Here is a 16,143-nt window from a genome sequence, read left to right as displayed (position 1 = left end):
ATCGTTGCCGAGAACAACAGCAAGAGGCAGAGGGTATTAAGTTCACACACAGTCATCTTTCCTTTTCATCTCCTCCTCTCTTGCTGTCAGCCATTATTCCAGTCAGCAGCGCCGAGCTCACCGGACCAAAACCAGGCCCATAAAGAGATTAGGACTCGCTACTGGCTGGAGAGGAGCCTGTCCGCCTGTCAGACGCTACATTAACTACTCAGCAGTAAAAAGCCGTGCCAACATTCCTTTCCGTAAAAGTTAGTTTTAACGCATTACTCTTGTACTGTATTATTTTTTTCTAAGGAATAGTTTCGATTTTTTGAAGTAAGGCTGTATCCATAGTCAGTGTAAAAAATTTTTTTCAAAAATCAATAACACCGACACCAGCAAAACATCTGCCGCCACATATCAATTTTCTATTTTTGGAGCTGGCATTCATTAAGAGCACTGTTGGAATATATATATTGTTCAGTTGTTCATTTTGCAGCACTGTCGGAGCACAGAGTGTACTCTTGGCACATACAGAGCAGCAGAACGCCAGGTGCAGTAAAAGCTTAAGTTAACATTCATTGAACTGGGTCTAAAAGTTTTAATTCACTCCACTCTGCAGCAGCTGCTCCTCTCATGCATTGATTTTATTAGATCAGCTCTGATCGGATCAATTGATCCAATATCAACCCCGTGACCCAAACTCCACAAACAGCTGCTGTGGAAAAATTGAATTTGAGCTCAGTCTCAGTCTCGCAGCAAGGTAAAATAGTGAAAATTTTCTAAATATAGCATACACTTAAACTAATAGATTTTTTTTAGGTGACTAATGCAGTGCATTATTTAGATTCTGTGTTAGTCCTCCTGTCTGCTTATCCAAAATGGGGGTGTGCCGACCACCATCTACTATATGTAATATACTGCCTATGGAGTATGTTATGCAGCCTCACTTCAAAAGATCCGAATTATCCCTTCAAGAAAGAAATGATAAATATAGATGGATTACAAGTATAAATTGATCATCATAAAATAAACATCACAATTTAGAAAATACTTAGCAAAAAAAATAGATTAAAATAGATTAAATTTCTTATTACATTTTGTGCATATATTAACTGAAAGGATGTCTGTAAAAGTAAGCTGATCTTACAACTTTTCATCTTAACCACAGGAGACACAGAGTGCAGACTTTGGTCCGCCACTCTTTAAATGCTGATGCATGTGGCTCCTGTGAATGGAAACTTTTTCCTGCCCTGATGGTGCATTCGTGGCGCAGCCTGATGACATCAATGCCAGCAAGCAAGCAAGCAAGCAAGCAGCCCGAGGGAAGACGGCCAGAGTGACTCAAACAGACAACCACCTTGTTTTAGCAACCAGGACTGTGGTAATGTAAAGAGCAAGAGAAATAAAGAGACAAACAGACAGAGAGACACAGAAACTAATGATAAAAATAAAAGAACGAAATAGAAGAGACGTCCTCAGGTTACTGCTCCGGGATTTAAGAGTGTGGTTTTCAAGAAAAAGAGGGATCTCGCTGGGATGTTACCACATTCTTTCCTGCCAGTGTTCACTCGACCAAGCAGCAGGCTTGGCTCAACTACAAAAATGGAGAATGTGACATTTAATTTGGCCTCTAAATCCTTCACTGGCCCATTCAGTGTCGAGAGTAGAGTGTAATGAGTAGCAAGAGATTTTAGGCAGTTAAAGATCGGCTGAGAAAACTAACAAAAAACTGCCACTGAAGCACACAAGATGCCCGTGGTTACATGATATACAAAAACAATCCGACAAATTAAAATAAGTGTTCCTAAAACAACGCAGTGGTGGTCAGCCAACTTCAATGTAATCCAGTATTGTTGATTTCTATCAAATACACGTTATTGTCTTGTCAGAGATAAAATGGTCGTTATTGCTCTGTTTCACTGCTGTCGGTGCAGAGCAGCACTGCAGTGTCTGCAGGCTGACTGCCTACAGTGTGGGTGTGTTGGGAAATCAAATGGAAACCTTAAAACAACCCGAACCAAAAAACAAACCGCCACCTACACGCGTGAACCTTTTCTTAATTACCAGTTGCTGTTGTCTACCAATCCTTACCTCATAGTCACATCAAATAACATCATTTTCAGGAATCTTCAAATTAGAGCTACAATGATTTGACGGTTAATCAAATACTTGACTGACAAAGATTAATCAGAAACTATTTTATGATTAATGGTTTTAGTCATTTTTTAAGCAAAAAAAAGTCAAACACATGCCATTTTTTCATGCTTCTTAAATGTGAGAATTTGATGCTTTTCTTTGTCATATATGATAATAATAGCTTTGATTTTTTCACTTTAAGCTCTGGGATGTTAAACTGATATGTTTCACTATTATTTGAATTTGGTTATCATTTTTATAAAAAAGGCAGTTTAACAAAAAAATGATGTCTATTTTCAGTGATGGAAACATTTCATCATCAATATAAGTATGGCCCCAACAACCTACAGCAATAAGGATCTTATCAAACTTTTAATCACCTCATCACTTCTCACCTTTGAATTTCTGCAGCTAAACAGTAAGCAGATGTTTTTTGTTTTTAAGTTTCTCACATTGCATGTGGGATTATGTTGTCTTGATTCCATTATGTTTAGTCTGAAAAATGTGTTGCGTAAAAGCTAGAAAAATGCCAGAAACAAAACATGAGTGTTGTTGATTTCACTTTTCCAATCTGCATTACATTAATGTGACAGGCTTTTATTTATATAATTTATATCAGGCATTCATTTTTTTAATATATATATTAACAATTATTTTGAGATTCTATAATGCAATATCATGAAAACAACTGATAACTTCCTGTCCCATGTCTTAGCTTTTTCAAGACTTTTGAAGGATTAAGACATTGAAGACATTTTAATACATTTAAGGACTTAATTTTGGATTAATGAATTCAATGACATATCTTGTGCATACAAGACAGAAAAAACATGACATTGAGTGGTTCCATAACATTTCACAACCCTCAACAAATCACTGTATAAAGTTGTGATAAAAAAAATGGAAAAAAAATTGTGATGTATTATATACCTAACTTAAACGAAAGTTGTTTTCTTACACATTATATTGCTGTCAACGGTAAAAGCATATATCATGCTAAGAAAAAGCACAAACATGTTGACGTCTCAACTTTAGGATTCTACACTGTTGTTAATATTGAAGCTCTTTGCATCGTGTTTGTTGCAGAAATATATGTGAGGAGACAAAAACATATTATGCAGCTCTGGCAGAACAGTTATTACAAATACTGCGTCATCGCAAAGTTGTCATCAAGAGGGATTATATGAATTACTTTCTAGCCTACATAGCAGCACTGGTGCACAAAACACACACCTCTACAGCTGCACACAAACTCCTACGAAACACCTCCACACACACGTCAGTAGGACAACAACCTAAAAACACACAGACAACCTGTCGAAGTGAAGCGAGTTAATATTGGCAGCTAAGGCCCGAGAGTCCTGGAATATTCATGACCCTGTGGAGACGGCGCACAGCTCGGCGTGATGGAGAAAATGATCCAAGACGTCGGTTACACAGCAGCAGAGGATGCCAAGGTCTGCAGGGACCCTGGTCAAATGTCACACCTACAGAAATCGCACACAAGTACTTCACAGCTACACACTGATGAGACACCCACAGCTACGCACTCAGTCGTGACTCATGCCATAACAGCCTCCCCAACACCAGTGAGCGATAACACTGGGAATATTGGAGTTCATCACCATGGTGCATCATCACGGAGCTGCTGCAGGATGCCTAAAGAGGGTCATGATGACAGACACAAGAGCAGAAACGGACTCATCTCTCACTCCGCAATGGGTGCTAAATCTCAGAACAGTTATGTGCACATATGGATCGTAGCACTGGCATCACTGTCCTTTGTCCTCAACGTCATCTGACTCAGAGATGAAAATAGTTCCCTAAACTAACCCTCTTTACTGATTGAAAAATTTAATGGATGAAATTCTTGTGATCCGTCAACCATCCAAAGATTTACATTAACATAATGCATCAACTTTATTTAGTGGTGGATGAAGTATTGAGTCCCTTTACTTAAGTAAAAGTACTGACACCACACGCTGAAAATACTCTGTTACAAGTAAAAGTCCTGCACTGAATTTTTTTACTTACATAAAAGTAAGTACAACCAGAAGAATATATTGAAAGTATCAAAAATAAAAGTTAAAAAAATGCAAAAAAAGAAAGTCTATTGGAAAATTATTAGAATTTTTTTTTTAAAAAAAACAACATTTTTTAAACACCCAAAACCCTCAAAATTATTAGGAAAAAAAATACAAAATAAACCCTGAACAGAAATAAAAATAAAGTCATAAAAAACAGAAAAAAATAAATGTATGTTGTTGCATGTTTAATTTGTAAAGAAACTTAAGTGTTCAGATAAATGCAGTGAAGTTAAACGTAAAACATTTCCCTCTGACATGTGGTGGGGTTAAAGTATAAAGTGGAGTACCTCAAATCTGTACTTAAGTAGAGTACGTAAATAAATGTACTTAGTTACATCACTGTCTTTATTACATCACATAAAATGCTTAAAGCACTACTGACTATTGGACTTGAATGCAACACACTCACTATTGAATCCTAAAAATGAGAGGAGAGGTGGGCGAGGTTATGCCCGAGCCATTGTGTCAACTCGCCCATAACGCCCCGACTTAACCCCAAACATGGACCTTGCATACCAGCCTGACTATAATCCTAATCTCCCAGGTCACGAACTCTTTCCATTAGAAGGCAGTCATAATCTTTTCATTCTCAGGGCCACGTTGTGCGTACGTTTGTCTATCGACAGCTTCTTCTTATACACATATAGCAAATCTCCCTCCACCGCTCCAGATTTCCCCTGTGATGCAGGATGGGAATTATGCCACATGCAGTTTGCAGAACTGTTGTGCTGTGGTTTCGTGACGTTAACAAGCAGCCAGTTACTCTGTAAGCAGGATTGCTATGAAATGAATGGGCACAAACTGCACAAATAAGGAGTCTAATTCTTTAACTTAAGACCACTGTGTCAGAATATGGACCAGCAGAGTCTGACCTATCAACCTCTCAGAGATCAGCTCTCTTTTGGGGGAGTAAACCAGAAAAATAGACTAACTCGCCATTTCTCAGCCCATCTATATTTGTGCATGTCTTTATGTGCAATAGGATCTCACTCTGTCTGGCTGTGGGCCGACGTCCTATCGATAAATCTGTAATGCAGGCAAACACACACCTTGTCAACTGATCAGTCTCAGGAGGCTCCCTGAGTGCGACCTTCTTCATCAATACACTCTCACGTCGGAAAAAACAATGAAAACTCAGCCATGTCACTTGATATTAACGAACTCATCCTTGCACATGAAAAGCCACGGACAATGCTTTCTCTAACAGTTTGCACAGCACAAAAAAGGCCCTCTCACCTAGTTTAATATGTCATGAACGCCTCAGTGCACATGTGTTGGCCTGAGGAGGAGCAGCCATTGCTTCTGAGTCAATGAGCTGTAAAGATGGTGGCGCCGCCTCACTCTAACAGGCTCATCCTGGTCACAGACACTATTGGACAGACGTGCGACCTCTACAACTGTAAAGCGTGGAGGCTGAGCTGACAATGTTGACACCCACAACACAACCTGTAGCTGTGTGAAGACACCCACAGCGTGTATGAACAATCCACCCAGCAGTGTAAACTATTCCTGGCTGATGCTGACGGAGCAGTACACAAACTCAGCAAACTCTTTAACCCATCCTCGAGCTAAATCATCCAGCCACGCATTACGCTGATGGTCTATATGCAGGCATAAAGATGCAGATTCGGCTCTCTGACACTAGCACTTTTATCGTGACATCACCGCGCAAAGCGGCACAGGACTGGCTGACAGTCAGACGGGTCAGCTTCCACTCGGCCACAGACCAATCAGGCCAGGACGAAGAAGATCAGATGACAAGCCCAAAGACAGATGACATCACTACTCTTCTAGCTATTTCCTGTCAATGTTGATGATAATGCTGCTGAGGGTATGCACAGTCATGTGCAAACACTTATGCACACACACAGCGAAAGGAGACACAAACACACAACCTCGAGCACTAGGACAATGAAGGGCACGCCACTCATAAGCTGCAGACAAATGGCACTGTGCAAGAGTATGAAGGACGAATAAATCCTAACCACCATTAACCCTTTAAAACCAAAGCAACTTAGCTTCTTTTCTCCCCCCTAAAAAAACGGGAGATTTACAAGAAATGGCCCAAACATTTGCAAAAAATATTTATAATATATATATATATATATGTATATAATAAAGAGAATTATAAAAGCAGTTCTCTGGACATTTTTCTCTAATATTTTGGTAATATTTAATGATCCGTCCCAGCTAATTCTATAATTTTTTGTTACCTTTTACTGTTTTTTTTTTTTAGCAGTTTGCAGGACATTTTTAGCTAAGTTGCTCATTATGTTTTTGAAAACAAAGAAAGAAAGAAAAAAAAAATGATAGTGAAAGTTGCCTGAATGTAGCACAGGAAAAATGATGTCGAAGGGTTAACCACTGAGTGACTAAATAATCAAAATGGAGTCATTTGAAAGACTTAAGCAAGATCATCTTTGTGCTTTTTCTTCAGGAACAGGAGCCGGTGCACCTGCATACTGATGAGTTTATCAAAGACTCATTCAGCTGTGAGCTGCAATAAATGTGACAGCTGTCATTTCTCATACTGCATTTGGGCGCTGTCCACCTTTCAGTTTAGTTACTGCCTTATCATTTTTATTCAGTAGTTTGAAGGCGCGCTGTTATAGGTCAGTAGCAGGTTAGTAGTGAGGAGGAAAACAGTGCTGCATGTTTCAGGCTCTCCCCCTAGAACAAAACAAGGAAGTAGTCCATTGAAAGTCCCTTGAGGGACAGTGGAAAACGATAAATAATGCATGTAAAGCGGGTAGTGCTGAACGCTGCCCATAACAGCAAGACGTTAAAAAAATAAATGGGGTCTTACACAGCAAGCGCCTGCACCATTGAACAGACTCTGAATCCGCATTGGGTTCATTTTTCTCTGCTGGTGCTACAAAACGCTGTCAAATATATTTGATTGAGGGACTGTTCTTTATTTGTCACAGGAGGGGGGTAAATGGGGTGTGACTTTCATTTTTGTTGTTTTTTTTTTTTACCCTCCTTAAAGCTACAAATATTTTTCGTTGAGCCTCCCTGAGTGATTTGGGGGAAAAGTGTGACCCTACCCTTCACCACCACTTTTTTTTTTTTTTTTTAAACTTTCCCTTTAATGTTTGAAGTCAAAAGTTGAAGAGGAAATCCTAGAGTTATTTTTTTTAGTAGGTTTTTTAGTTAGTGCAAATTTTTTATTTTTAGCATTTAGAAAGCACATTTGCTTTAAAAATCAGAGGTCATATACACACAAAATACAGATTTTGTTTTCTACAAAAATCGCCAAACCAGTGGGCTTGTAGGGCATGTTTTCTTTAAAAATTAGCTGTAAAATAGATATGAAACACAGCCATTAAATATTGTATGTCCCTCTCCTAAGTCAAAATTTAAAAAAACATAAGTCCCTCCCCAGTGCTTAAAAAGTAATTTCACATGCCTCCCCCTTTTTGCACCACCTCCTCCCCTATCATAAATAATGAACGGTCCCTAAGGTGACCGTTAAGTCAATGTCTCTCTCTATATGATCTTGCATTGTGTGTTTATGTGAACTATGTGTGGTTTTATGTTGGATACAGAGTGCTGTCATTTCAGTGAATACATTATCTGTCCTTAAAAACCAAAAAAAAAAAAAAAGACTTGGAAAAAAAGAAGACAAGGAGTCACAGTGGTTAACCCTTTGAAACCTGGGCTAACTAACTTGATTACTTCCATATATATATATGTGTGTGTGTGCGTGTAAAAACATTATTAAAAATACGTTTTTATAGAAATTAAAAATAGAATTATATTCAGAATAATTTTCCCTACTGTTTTTTCCCTAGCTCATTTATTTTATCTTTCTATCTAATCAACTAATATTTTGCAATTTGTAGAAGATTTCTATCCTATTTGCTGAATGACTTTTTTTCCCTACGTTTTTGACAGAAATCGTAACAATTTGCTCGGAGTTTAAAGGGTTAAAAGACGAGATAAACCGGGTTTAAACCTGTGTAAACAAACCTGCCCCCCTGTGAATTGTCCTTTGCGCTCTGCCTGAACAATTATCGAAATATTCCTGTCAAATTAAAGTCTAAATATGTCATAATATATGTGATTTATGTTGCAGTGAGAGTGCGTATAAACTACCAGTTACTTTGAGGATGATTTGCCTTTAGGGGGAAGCTGTGATTGTTTGTTTTTTTAACAATCTGACTCAACCACGAGACTGGTTGGACCTGCTAAAGCGAGCTGAGGGATTAGCCCTCACTAGCTAACCCCCTAATGTTAGCACGTTAGCAGCCGATAGCCGCGACTCGGGTCAGCGAGGGTTACGTCAACTGAAAACGCAGCTGACAGCCTGACAGACAACAAGGATGCCAGCTAACTTAACCACAAGAGGGACGTTTTTATCAGCGTTAAGAGAAGATAACAACTTCTCGCTTGTAAACTGACATTTTTGGGTGGTAGCTAGCTAACGTCTGTGTGAAAGTTGACTCCCCTCCGTCGCCCTCTCCGCCCCGCTCCCTGCCCGCTAACAGCGCTCAGGACTGACCTGGAGAGATGCTTCAGGATCTGCTTCTTGATGAGCCCGGCCATGGCGGCGCAAATCCGATATCCGAGCCGCTGCCGGGTGTCTGAGCTAGCTGGCTAACCGCTAGCTTTTCCCAGTCGAGGTGTAAACAGCTCAAATTCTCATCCCCGGGCGAGTCTTCATCTTAACGGGGCTCCCGCTTCATCCTCTGAGAAATTGGGGAGCTGAGGCGGAAAGACGGCGTCTCAGACGTCCGAGTGACAGCCGGGGCTCGCGGACAAGGCATATCACGTTAGGCCATGTCATGCAGATAAACTGATAAAGCTCCAAAACGCTCCAGATCTCTGCAATATCACACACTGAACACCTGGACAGCGCGGCGGACGAGCGGCGTCTGTTGTCACGGCGTCTGGGCGGAGCGTCATGACGCGTTCAGGGTCCGGTCGGAAACTCCTCAACTCAGAGAGAAGGGTGAACCTAAAAAAAATGGGTTTGTGGATAAAGAATTTCTCCATTAAAAAGAGAAATAACGACATAATTCAAATATGTGTTACCTGAATCATCAAAATATCCAAATATAACTTTAAAGTTAAAATCATGAGTCATGTTACAGTTATTAAAAACTTACATTAGACCAAAAATTCATTGTGATATCACACTAATATATATATATATATATACATACAATACATATATAAATGGAACAAAGTATAATTACAAAGAAAAAACAAGAGTTTTCAACATGTGCAAAACGCAAAATTTTGAAATAAATTTCTTTGACTTTGTTAGGAATATAAAATTTATATGGTAAAAGTCATGCTCTTTGCCAATTAAATGTGAGTTCCAAAAAAAATCCTCTTGGGGTGATTTTGATTTTATTTTTTAAAAATCTGTCGAATATGTATATTAAAAATCTGTCGAATATGTATATTATCATATTCTTTAAAAGGAACTGGAAAGTTGTGTATAGTTATAAAATGTTCATAGGATATTATATAGCCATGTTCTCTTTCCATCTTTTCTTGATTCATTTTAACTTTATATTTTCCTCTCTTACTCCTATAAATAAAATAAAAGCAACACATTTTTAAATTATTACAGATAGTTATTTGGTGAAACCCCTGATGTGATATAAATATGTATTATTTTGTTTCGGTCCATGTCAATTTTTAAAAGATATTTTTACTGGTTCATGTATCGATATTGTGTTTATTTATTATTTCTTATGTTCTGTGTAGCATGTCAATTTATTTGTGCTCTTTAATAACAAACTCTGTTGTGATGCTTATATATTCAGGCTGTCAGTGTTAACACATTAATCACAATGCAATTAAGGTACAAGATAACTTTTTTCTTTTTTTTATTGTGTTAATCGCTGGCCAATTTTCGTGTTTTTAAGAGGCTGTAACAGGCTGATTTTTAGAGATGCAGGGATGATCCCGGTATCATGAGAAACTAAAAAGATTTGATGAATCCAGTGGTACCATGCCCTGATTCTCAGTAATAGGGCTAAATAACCTTCAAAAAGTAAATATAAATAATCAAAAACATTTTCTTTAACAATGCAGATTCATTGTTATGTATATATTATTATAGTAGCTGTTACAAATTAGTGTTGACATTATGCTTTACAACTGGTACCATAAAATGTATTGACAAGAGCAGAAAAAAGAGAAATATATAAGCAGTTCTGGATCCTTTGCTGATGATAAATGCAATTTTAAGAAAAGAAAATTAACTCTGCTATGATCTCGATAATTATCTGCCTATTAGAGGAAGATACTGTAATGGCCGAACATATATATATATATATATATAATTCATAATTCTTTTACATTTAATTATTGTTTAGGAATAACCGCTACATTCATCTACACCACACTGGACATGGCTGCAGGGGGTTATCTGCATTGTCAATGATTGCTGCCACCATAAAACGCTTTTAGTGACATCTAGTGTTTCAACCGAGGAAGTGAACATAATTTACACCAACAGTGTAAACAAGTAAATAATAACCACAATAATATAGTATTTTCTAATGAACGTTAGAGAAAATTTGCTCATAGTGATATGAAAAAAGTCCTACGGAGATATTGTCTTAGATTAGCCTATAACAATAAAGTTGGTTATGTAATAATAATAAGGCCAGTATAAAGACCAAGAAAAAGACTAAGAAAAAAGAAGGAAAGAAAAGGAAAAATGTAATAGTGGTGGGGTTCTTTTTTAATTTATTATAAAAAATACATTGTGTTCATTTACTTGCAAACACGGTCTAAGATGCCATAAAAATATATGATTATTCAAATTTGTACTGCGATGAAACTGACTTTTAACTTCTTTTTTAAGAGGTAAGAAGGAAGATTTATCATCCAGTTTATAAACAAAGTTTAAAACCTTAGTTTAGTGGACATAAAGCTGTAACTTTAGCTGATGTGTCTCTGTGTAGAGATGTAACTGTGATTTTACAGCAGCCTGCAGAGTCTGCAGACTGAATCTGCCACGTATGAAAGGAGGAGCAACTTTGAGAGAAACAGCCCCTCCCTGCACCGCTCTGCTTCACTGTGAACCGGTTGCAGGAAGTTTGCATCAATCCTCAATGTTTTAGAATCATAACAGCATTTATAAGCGTGTGTGATCGCAAAAAAGTTATAATACAGGACTTTATGTCAAAACACTTAGATTTATAGATTTTAGACAATGGTGTCTATTTGTTTTCCTCCAAAGATGGTGCATCTTTTGTCCTTTATTAGATCGTAGTGACATTTTCTCACTTCAAGTTGGTTGGAAGTGAAATAAAGTTTATGCTAATTTAAATAGTAACCTTGTGGAACACTTTGAGGAGTTAATAAGTTTTTTAAACACCTTTTAGGAAATATCATTGCTGCACCAGAGAGACGCTTCTGCAGAAACTTTATTCTTTTTTTGGCTGTATAATAATAAAACGAAACTATGGCAGATGCAGTTTCCGGTTTAAAAATAAAGTATCGCTACAGTGTAAGAGTAGAAGAAATCATTCATTGTTTTCTGGTGTTTTCAGTCATTACAGGGACCCATACAGAGCCTGTAGTTAAACATGGGACAGCCCCCATCCGCATACCTCAGCGCAAAAAGTCCCGTGGAAAGACACGACGCGCTCACTGATACGCTGCCGGTCCAGTCAGTGGGCATGGACTGGAAACCATCTCCATCCACGACTGCAAAAACCAGCAGCTCCCACAACACACACACTTAATCTCCACGAGCTCCCACTGACAATGACTGCCAAAAACCGACACAAGAACAGCTCGAGCGAGAAGAGCGTCGCATCCAGCCAACAGGACGATGCGCCGAAGAAAAGCCAAAAGAGCACCGGTAACGGGGTGAGTGGCCCCGCACCTCAGGGGCCACGGTCAGGGAGCTGCCTCGGGCTTTTAGCCACTGTAGTGTTTTATATTGCGTTGATAGGCGCCGCTGGGTTTGCTGCTTTTTATTTACAGCAAGTTGTGGAAGAAATCAGGGAGACGAGCGCAAAGCACGAAGAGAGCGCAAAGCAGAGCGCAGAGCTGAGCGTAAAAATGGAGAGCGTCGTTCAACAGGTAGGTGGAAAAAGATATGAATCAATGGAAAGTGGCAGGAAACTAACTGTGAGTGGCATTCCCAAACTTTTTTCACAACTAAAATACAAACTATATAGGCCTACAGGTAATGCATATTTTGTTAGACATTACATAACCCTCCATAGAGTTGTTGTACTTGATGTACTTTGGGGGGTTGGGTAGGTTTGGTGAGCCATTGTGATGGATCTGCTGACTTTTCATTCAGGGAATAAGTACAAATTTAAGTTTCACACGTTGTGAAAATAAATCACTTCTGTGTTATTTTATATTTTCTAGTGTTTTCTTTTGGATATCAGATAAAAGCAGTTGCTGATTCTAAATCTGCAGAAGGAAGATAAGGAGGATGAGTTCACTTTGTCTCTTGCAGAAAAAAGGACAAACTCTCGAGGAAGTGCAGAAATACCAGGCCAGGAAAAAAAATCAGTGTCAATTAATAACATAAAAAAGTTTATTCTTATAACAAGATTTTTTAAACGTGTTTACAAGATATTTTCATTTTATAAAAAGATGTTCTTCACATTTTTACAAGATATTTCATAAGAAATGTTTCTTGTTATAACATGAAAATATCTTGTAAAAACGTTTAAAAAATGTGGTTATAATAACAAATTTGTCTTATTATGACAAGAAAGAGTTTATTGTTGTAACATAAAAATATTTTGTAAAAAGCATGAAAAATGCTGGATGCAATAATTAGTCCAAATTGACAGAAAAGACTTTTGCACACTTAGATCCATTCAGTGTTTGCCTTTTTGATGAGCTTTAATCTGACAGGCCTTCATCACACACATGAATTAACAATGAACCAAACAGGTAAAAGTAATCAACACAGCAGCCCTGGAGGTAGAGGCTCTACCTCTTGGGAATTGTGTTTTTTTTAAGTACTGAATGGACTATTATGAAGAATACAAATAGAAGCCATACTTCTTATAAAACGCAAAAATGGATGAGATGTTTTTTTTTCTTATGAGGATCTCTAATTAATGATGTTAAAAGCCTGATCCCTCTCAAAGCCCAATTTACTATATAATTAAACTATACGGTCCTGTTAAAAGGTGCTTCCTAATTGTATACCTTTTTCTGCATTCACTACCTCTTTTTTGTATTTAGCTCCATTTAAATACCTCATAGTAACTCCATTCAGTAAAAAAAAACTACATTTCCCAAGAGGTGGAGCTTCTGTCACTATTGTTGTTTCAGGTGTGTTGCATAATGGGCCAATTATCAGAACAGGATTGGTTGCTTTAAGTCCATTGTTGAGTCATGTGTGTTATGATAAAGGTCCAAAAGCTCAGAATAAAGTGAAACAAAGGTGAACAGTGATGTCTGATCATCAATTCAACCTAAGATGGGGTGAAAAATTGAGGGGGGGGTCAAGTATTCCTTGGGTGTTCATTGCTGCTTGCAGCTTTAATTTTTTCTTCATACATCACTGAGACATGCAAGAAACACAAAGTATTCCTTTAACTTGAGGTTCACTTACCTGCAATTTCCTGAGCTCCCAGCCACATCACATGGTCTTCATCTGTCAATGTCTCAATCAACATGTCCGCTCCGGAAGTGGACCGTGTAGAAGAATATTTTTTCCAACTGCAAAATTACAGGCACATTTGTTAAGAACTTAAACTGCAATAACATAACAAAATAAAAGTGTGGGACTAACACACTGATGCTGCGTGTTTCCCGTCTTGGTGCACAGGTGGAGTCTCTGAGGAGTGTCGTGGACGGGCTGGAGTCATCACTGGGCATCACACGGGTGGAGCTGGAGGGCGCCATCAGCCGGATGAAGAGGGGCGAGGTGGAGACGAGGAGGGTGGAGGAGGCTCTTCAGAGGCTCCAAAACGATCTACTCAGGGACCTTTCAGAGGGCATTAACGAGGTGAAGGAGGCCAGAGAGAGAGACTTCTCCTCTCTGGAGAAGACTGTGGAGGAACGTCTGGCTGAGGTGAGTCAGTCCATCAAAGCCAGCGTGACGGAGTTCACCGAAGCTCAAGGTGAGGCGCAGAGCCAGCTGGCTGACCTCAAGGCCCGCCTGGGCGACATTGAAGACCCTGCACTCATCAAACAGGAGCTCTCCGCCATTGTCGATGCTGTAGCTGAAATCAAAACAGCCAAACAGGCCGCTGATGCCTCAGCTGATTCATTCAGGGAGCAGGTAGGCGCTGTGAGGTCAGAGCTCCAGACTCGTAACAAGGAAGTAGCCTCACTGTCACAGGAGGTTGAAACAGTGAGGTCAGTGGTGCAAGAGACTGTTGGGAGTCTGAGGCAGTCGCTGTCTACAGCGGAGGCCGATCTCAAGGTTCTCAAGGACAAAAGCGTGACACTGGAGGGCAGCCTGGAGCAGGCGACAGATGCTGTCCGTAATATGGAGAAGCAGGCGAACGCAGCAGCTGCGCAGGCCCTGAAAAGATCAGACGACCTGGAGGCCAGAGTTAAAACCACAGAGGAGGGCGGAGATTCACTGTCAGCATCAGTAGCAGACATCACCTCCAAGGTGGAGTCACTATTCGCCAAATACGACACCCATGAAAGCACTCTCGCTGCACAGGTACAAGCTGCAGAGAAAGTCAAAACAGGCTTGGAGCAGGAGCTGGAGGCACTGAGGAGCAGTTTAGGGGAGCTCCAGTCCCAGCTGTCGTCAGAGGACTCCAGCCTGAGTCAGCAGGTGGAGGACCTGGAGAAGAGGCTCGCCGCTGTGGAGGGCAGCAGCAGCAGCAGCATGAAGCCAGAGCAGCTTCAGAGCTTACAAAGCGTGGTCGCTGGTTTGGAGAGCAAAGCGGCGAAGCTCGAAGGCCACGATCAGGCTATCTCTGCTCTTCAGAAAGCTCTGCAGCAGACCACGCGGACACTGGAGGGCTTAACCAAAGGCAAGAAGGGAAAGTAGGCGTCCAGTTCGCTACGCGACATCAGGAAACCAAAACATTGACAATGATTCCCAAAGGGCCACCATAACACACTCCTCCTATTTTCATGAAGAATTATGCGATGGTTGATGTCACCACGTTGCACATTTTTTAATAGAAAATGAATGTGAGATCAGGAGAGATGGGCCACAGCTGTACTGCTGATCTGTGAATTCAAATCCACACTCATTCTGCACTGTAGTTTGTTTTTTTTTTCGATTTTGTTTTGTCCAGTTTTCTGTGCCAAGACAGTTTTTTTTAAGCCAAATGCAACAATAAGCTCCTTTTGAGCTCTCCTTTGTTTACTCAATACGTTTTTACAAGAATAAAAACTCTTGTTGACCTAAAGCTGTGAATAATTATTTCTTGCTGTGACCTTGTTCGTAATACTTTAATTTAGTAAATTTAGCTGGTTTTATTGTACAGGTGGGAATTAAAATTTACACTCCTTGATGGGCGTTATATTCCCCAAAATCATGTTCACTGATCATGTGACTATATTTTAGCAAGGAGCAACTATAAGAGCAATGAATGGAGGTTCAACATTTAGTTGACTTATCCATCAGTCCATTGATAAAAAATTAATCACCAAATGTTTTGCTAATCTTTTAAGTAATTTTTCAATTAAAAACATCAAACTTTTGCTGGTTCTAGTTTCCTTATTGTGAAAATTTGCTGCTTTTCTTCAGCATTTACAGTCATTAATAAAGAGTTATTGACTGGACAAAAGAAAATTGAAAACATCACTTTGGGTTCTAAGAAACTGTTGTGAGCATTTTTCACACATTTTTGGTGACATTTTTAAGACTTTCTGATTAACTTATCTAGTATTTTGTGCCCACACTGAATGCCCTCATATTAATGCCAAAATATTACATTTATCTAGAGTTTTCTGCGCATTTGCACAACTTCTGAAAAACACCTAACATAAAGAACCTCAAGAAAAAATAATTGTA

At 39.2% G+C, this 16,143-nt stretch overlaps 2 protein-coding genes across 2 annotated transcripts in view; one reads left to right on the top strand and one right to left on the bottom strand.

Moving 5' to 3' along the window:
• The window catches only part of uhrf1bp1l (UHRF1 binding protein 1-like), a 44,375-nt gene extending 35,308 nt beyond the window's left edge, over window positions 1-9,067 (bottom strand). Inside the window, 1 exon segment of the mRNA XM_042511174.1 lies at window positions 8,710-9,067. Coding sequence (XP_042367108.1) covers window positions 8,710-8,753 — 44 coding nt within the window. The 5' untranslated portion in view covers window positions 8,754-9,067.
• A 2,783-nt stretch (window positions 9,068-11,850) lies between these two features.
• ckap4 (cytoskeleton associated protein 4) lies at window positions 11,851-15,535 on the top strand. Its single transcript, XM_042511414.1, has 2 exons — window positions 11,851-12,263; window positions 13,984-15,535. Exons 1-2 carry the CDS (start codon window positions 11,943-11,945, stop codon window positions 15,166-15,168), a joined length of 1,506 nt encoding a protein of 501 aa, XP_042367348.1. The 5' UTR covers window positions 11,851-11,942; the 3' UTR covers window positions 15,169-15,535.
• Window positions 15,536-16,143: the final 608 nt, after the last annotated feature.

Source organism: Plectropomus leopardus, chromosome 22 (assembly GCF_008729295.1).
Source record: "Plectropomus leopardus isolate mb chromosome 22, YSFRI_Pleo_2.0, whole genome shotgun sequence".
NCBI lineage: Eukaryota > Metazoa > Chordata > Actinopteri > Perciformes > Serranidae > Plectropomus > Plectropomus leopardus.
This window is presented reverse-complemented; position numbering and strand designations above follow the sequence as displayed.

Excerpts from the sequence above, each read along its gene's own strand:
- ckap4 (XM_042511414.1), top strand. The coding sequence starts at position 11,943 with ATGACTGCCAAAAACCGACACAAGAACAGCTCGAGCGAGAAGAGCGTC. Across the intron at positions 12,264-13,983 it reads TGGAGAGCGTCGTTCAACAG|GTGGAGTCTCTGAGGAGTGT; the intron begins GTAGGTGGAAAA and ends CTTGGTGCACAG.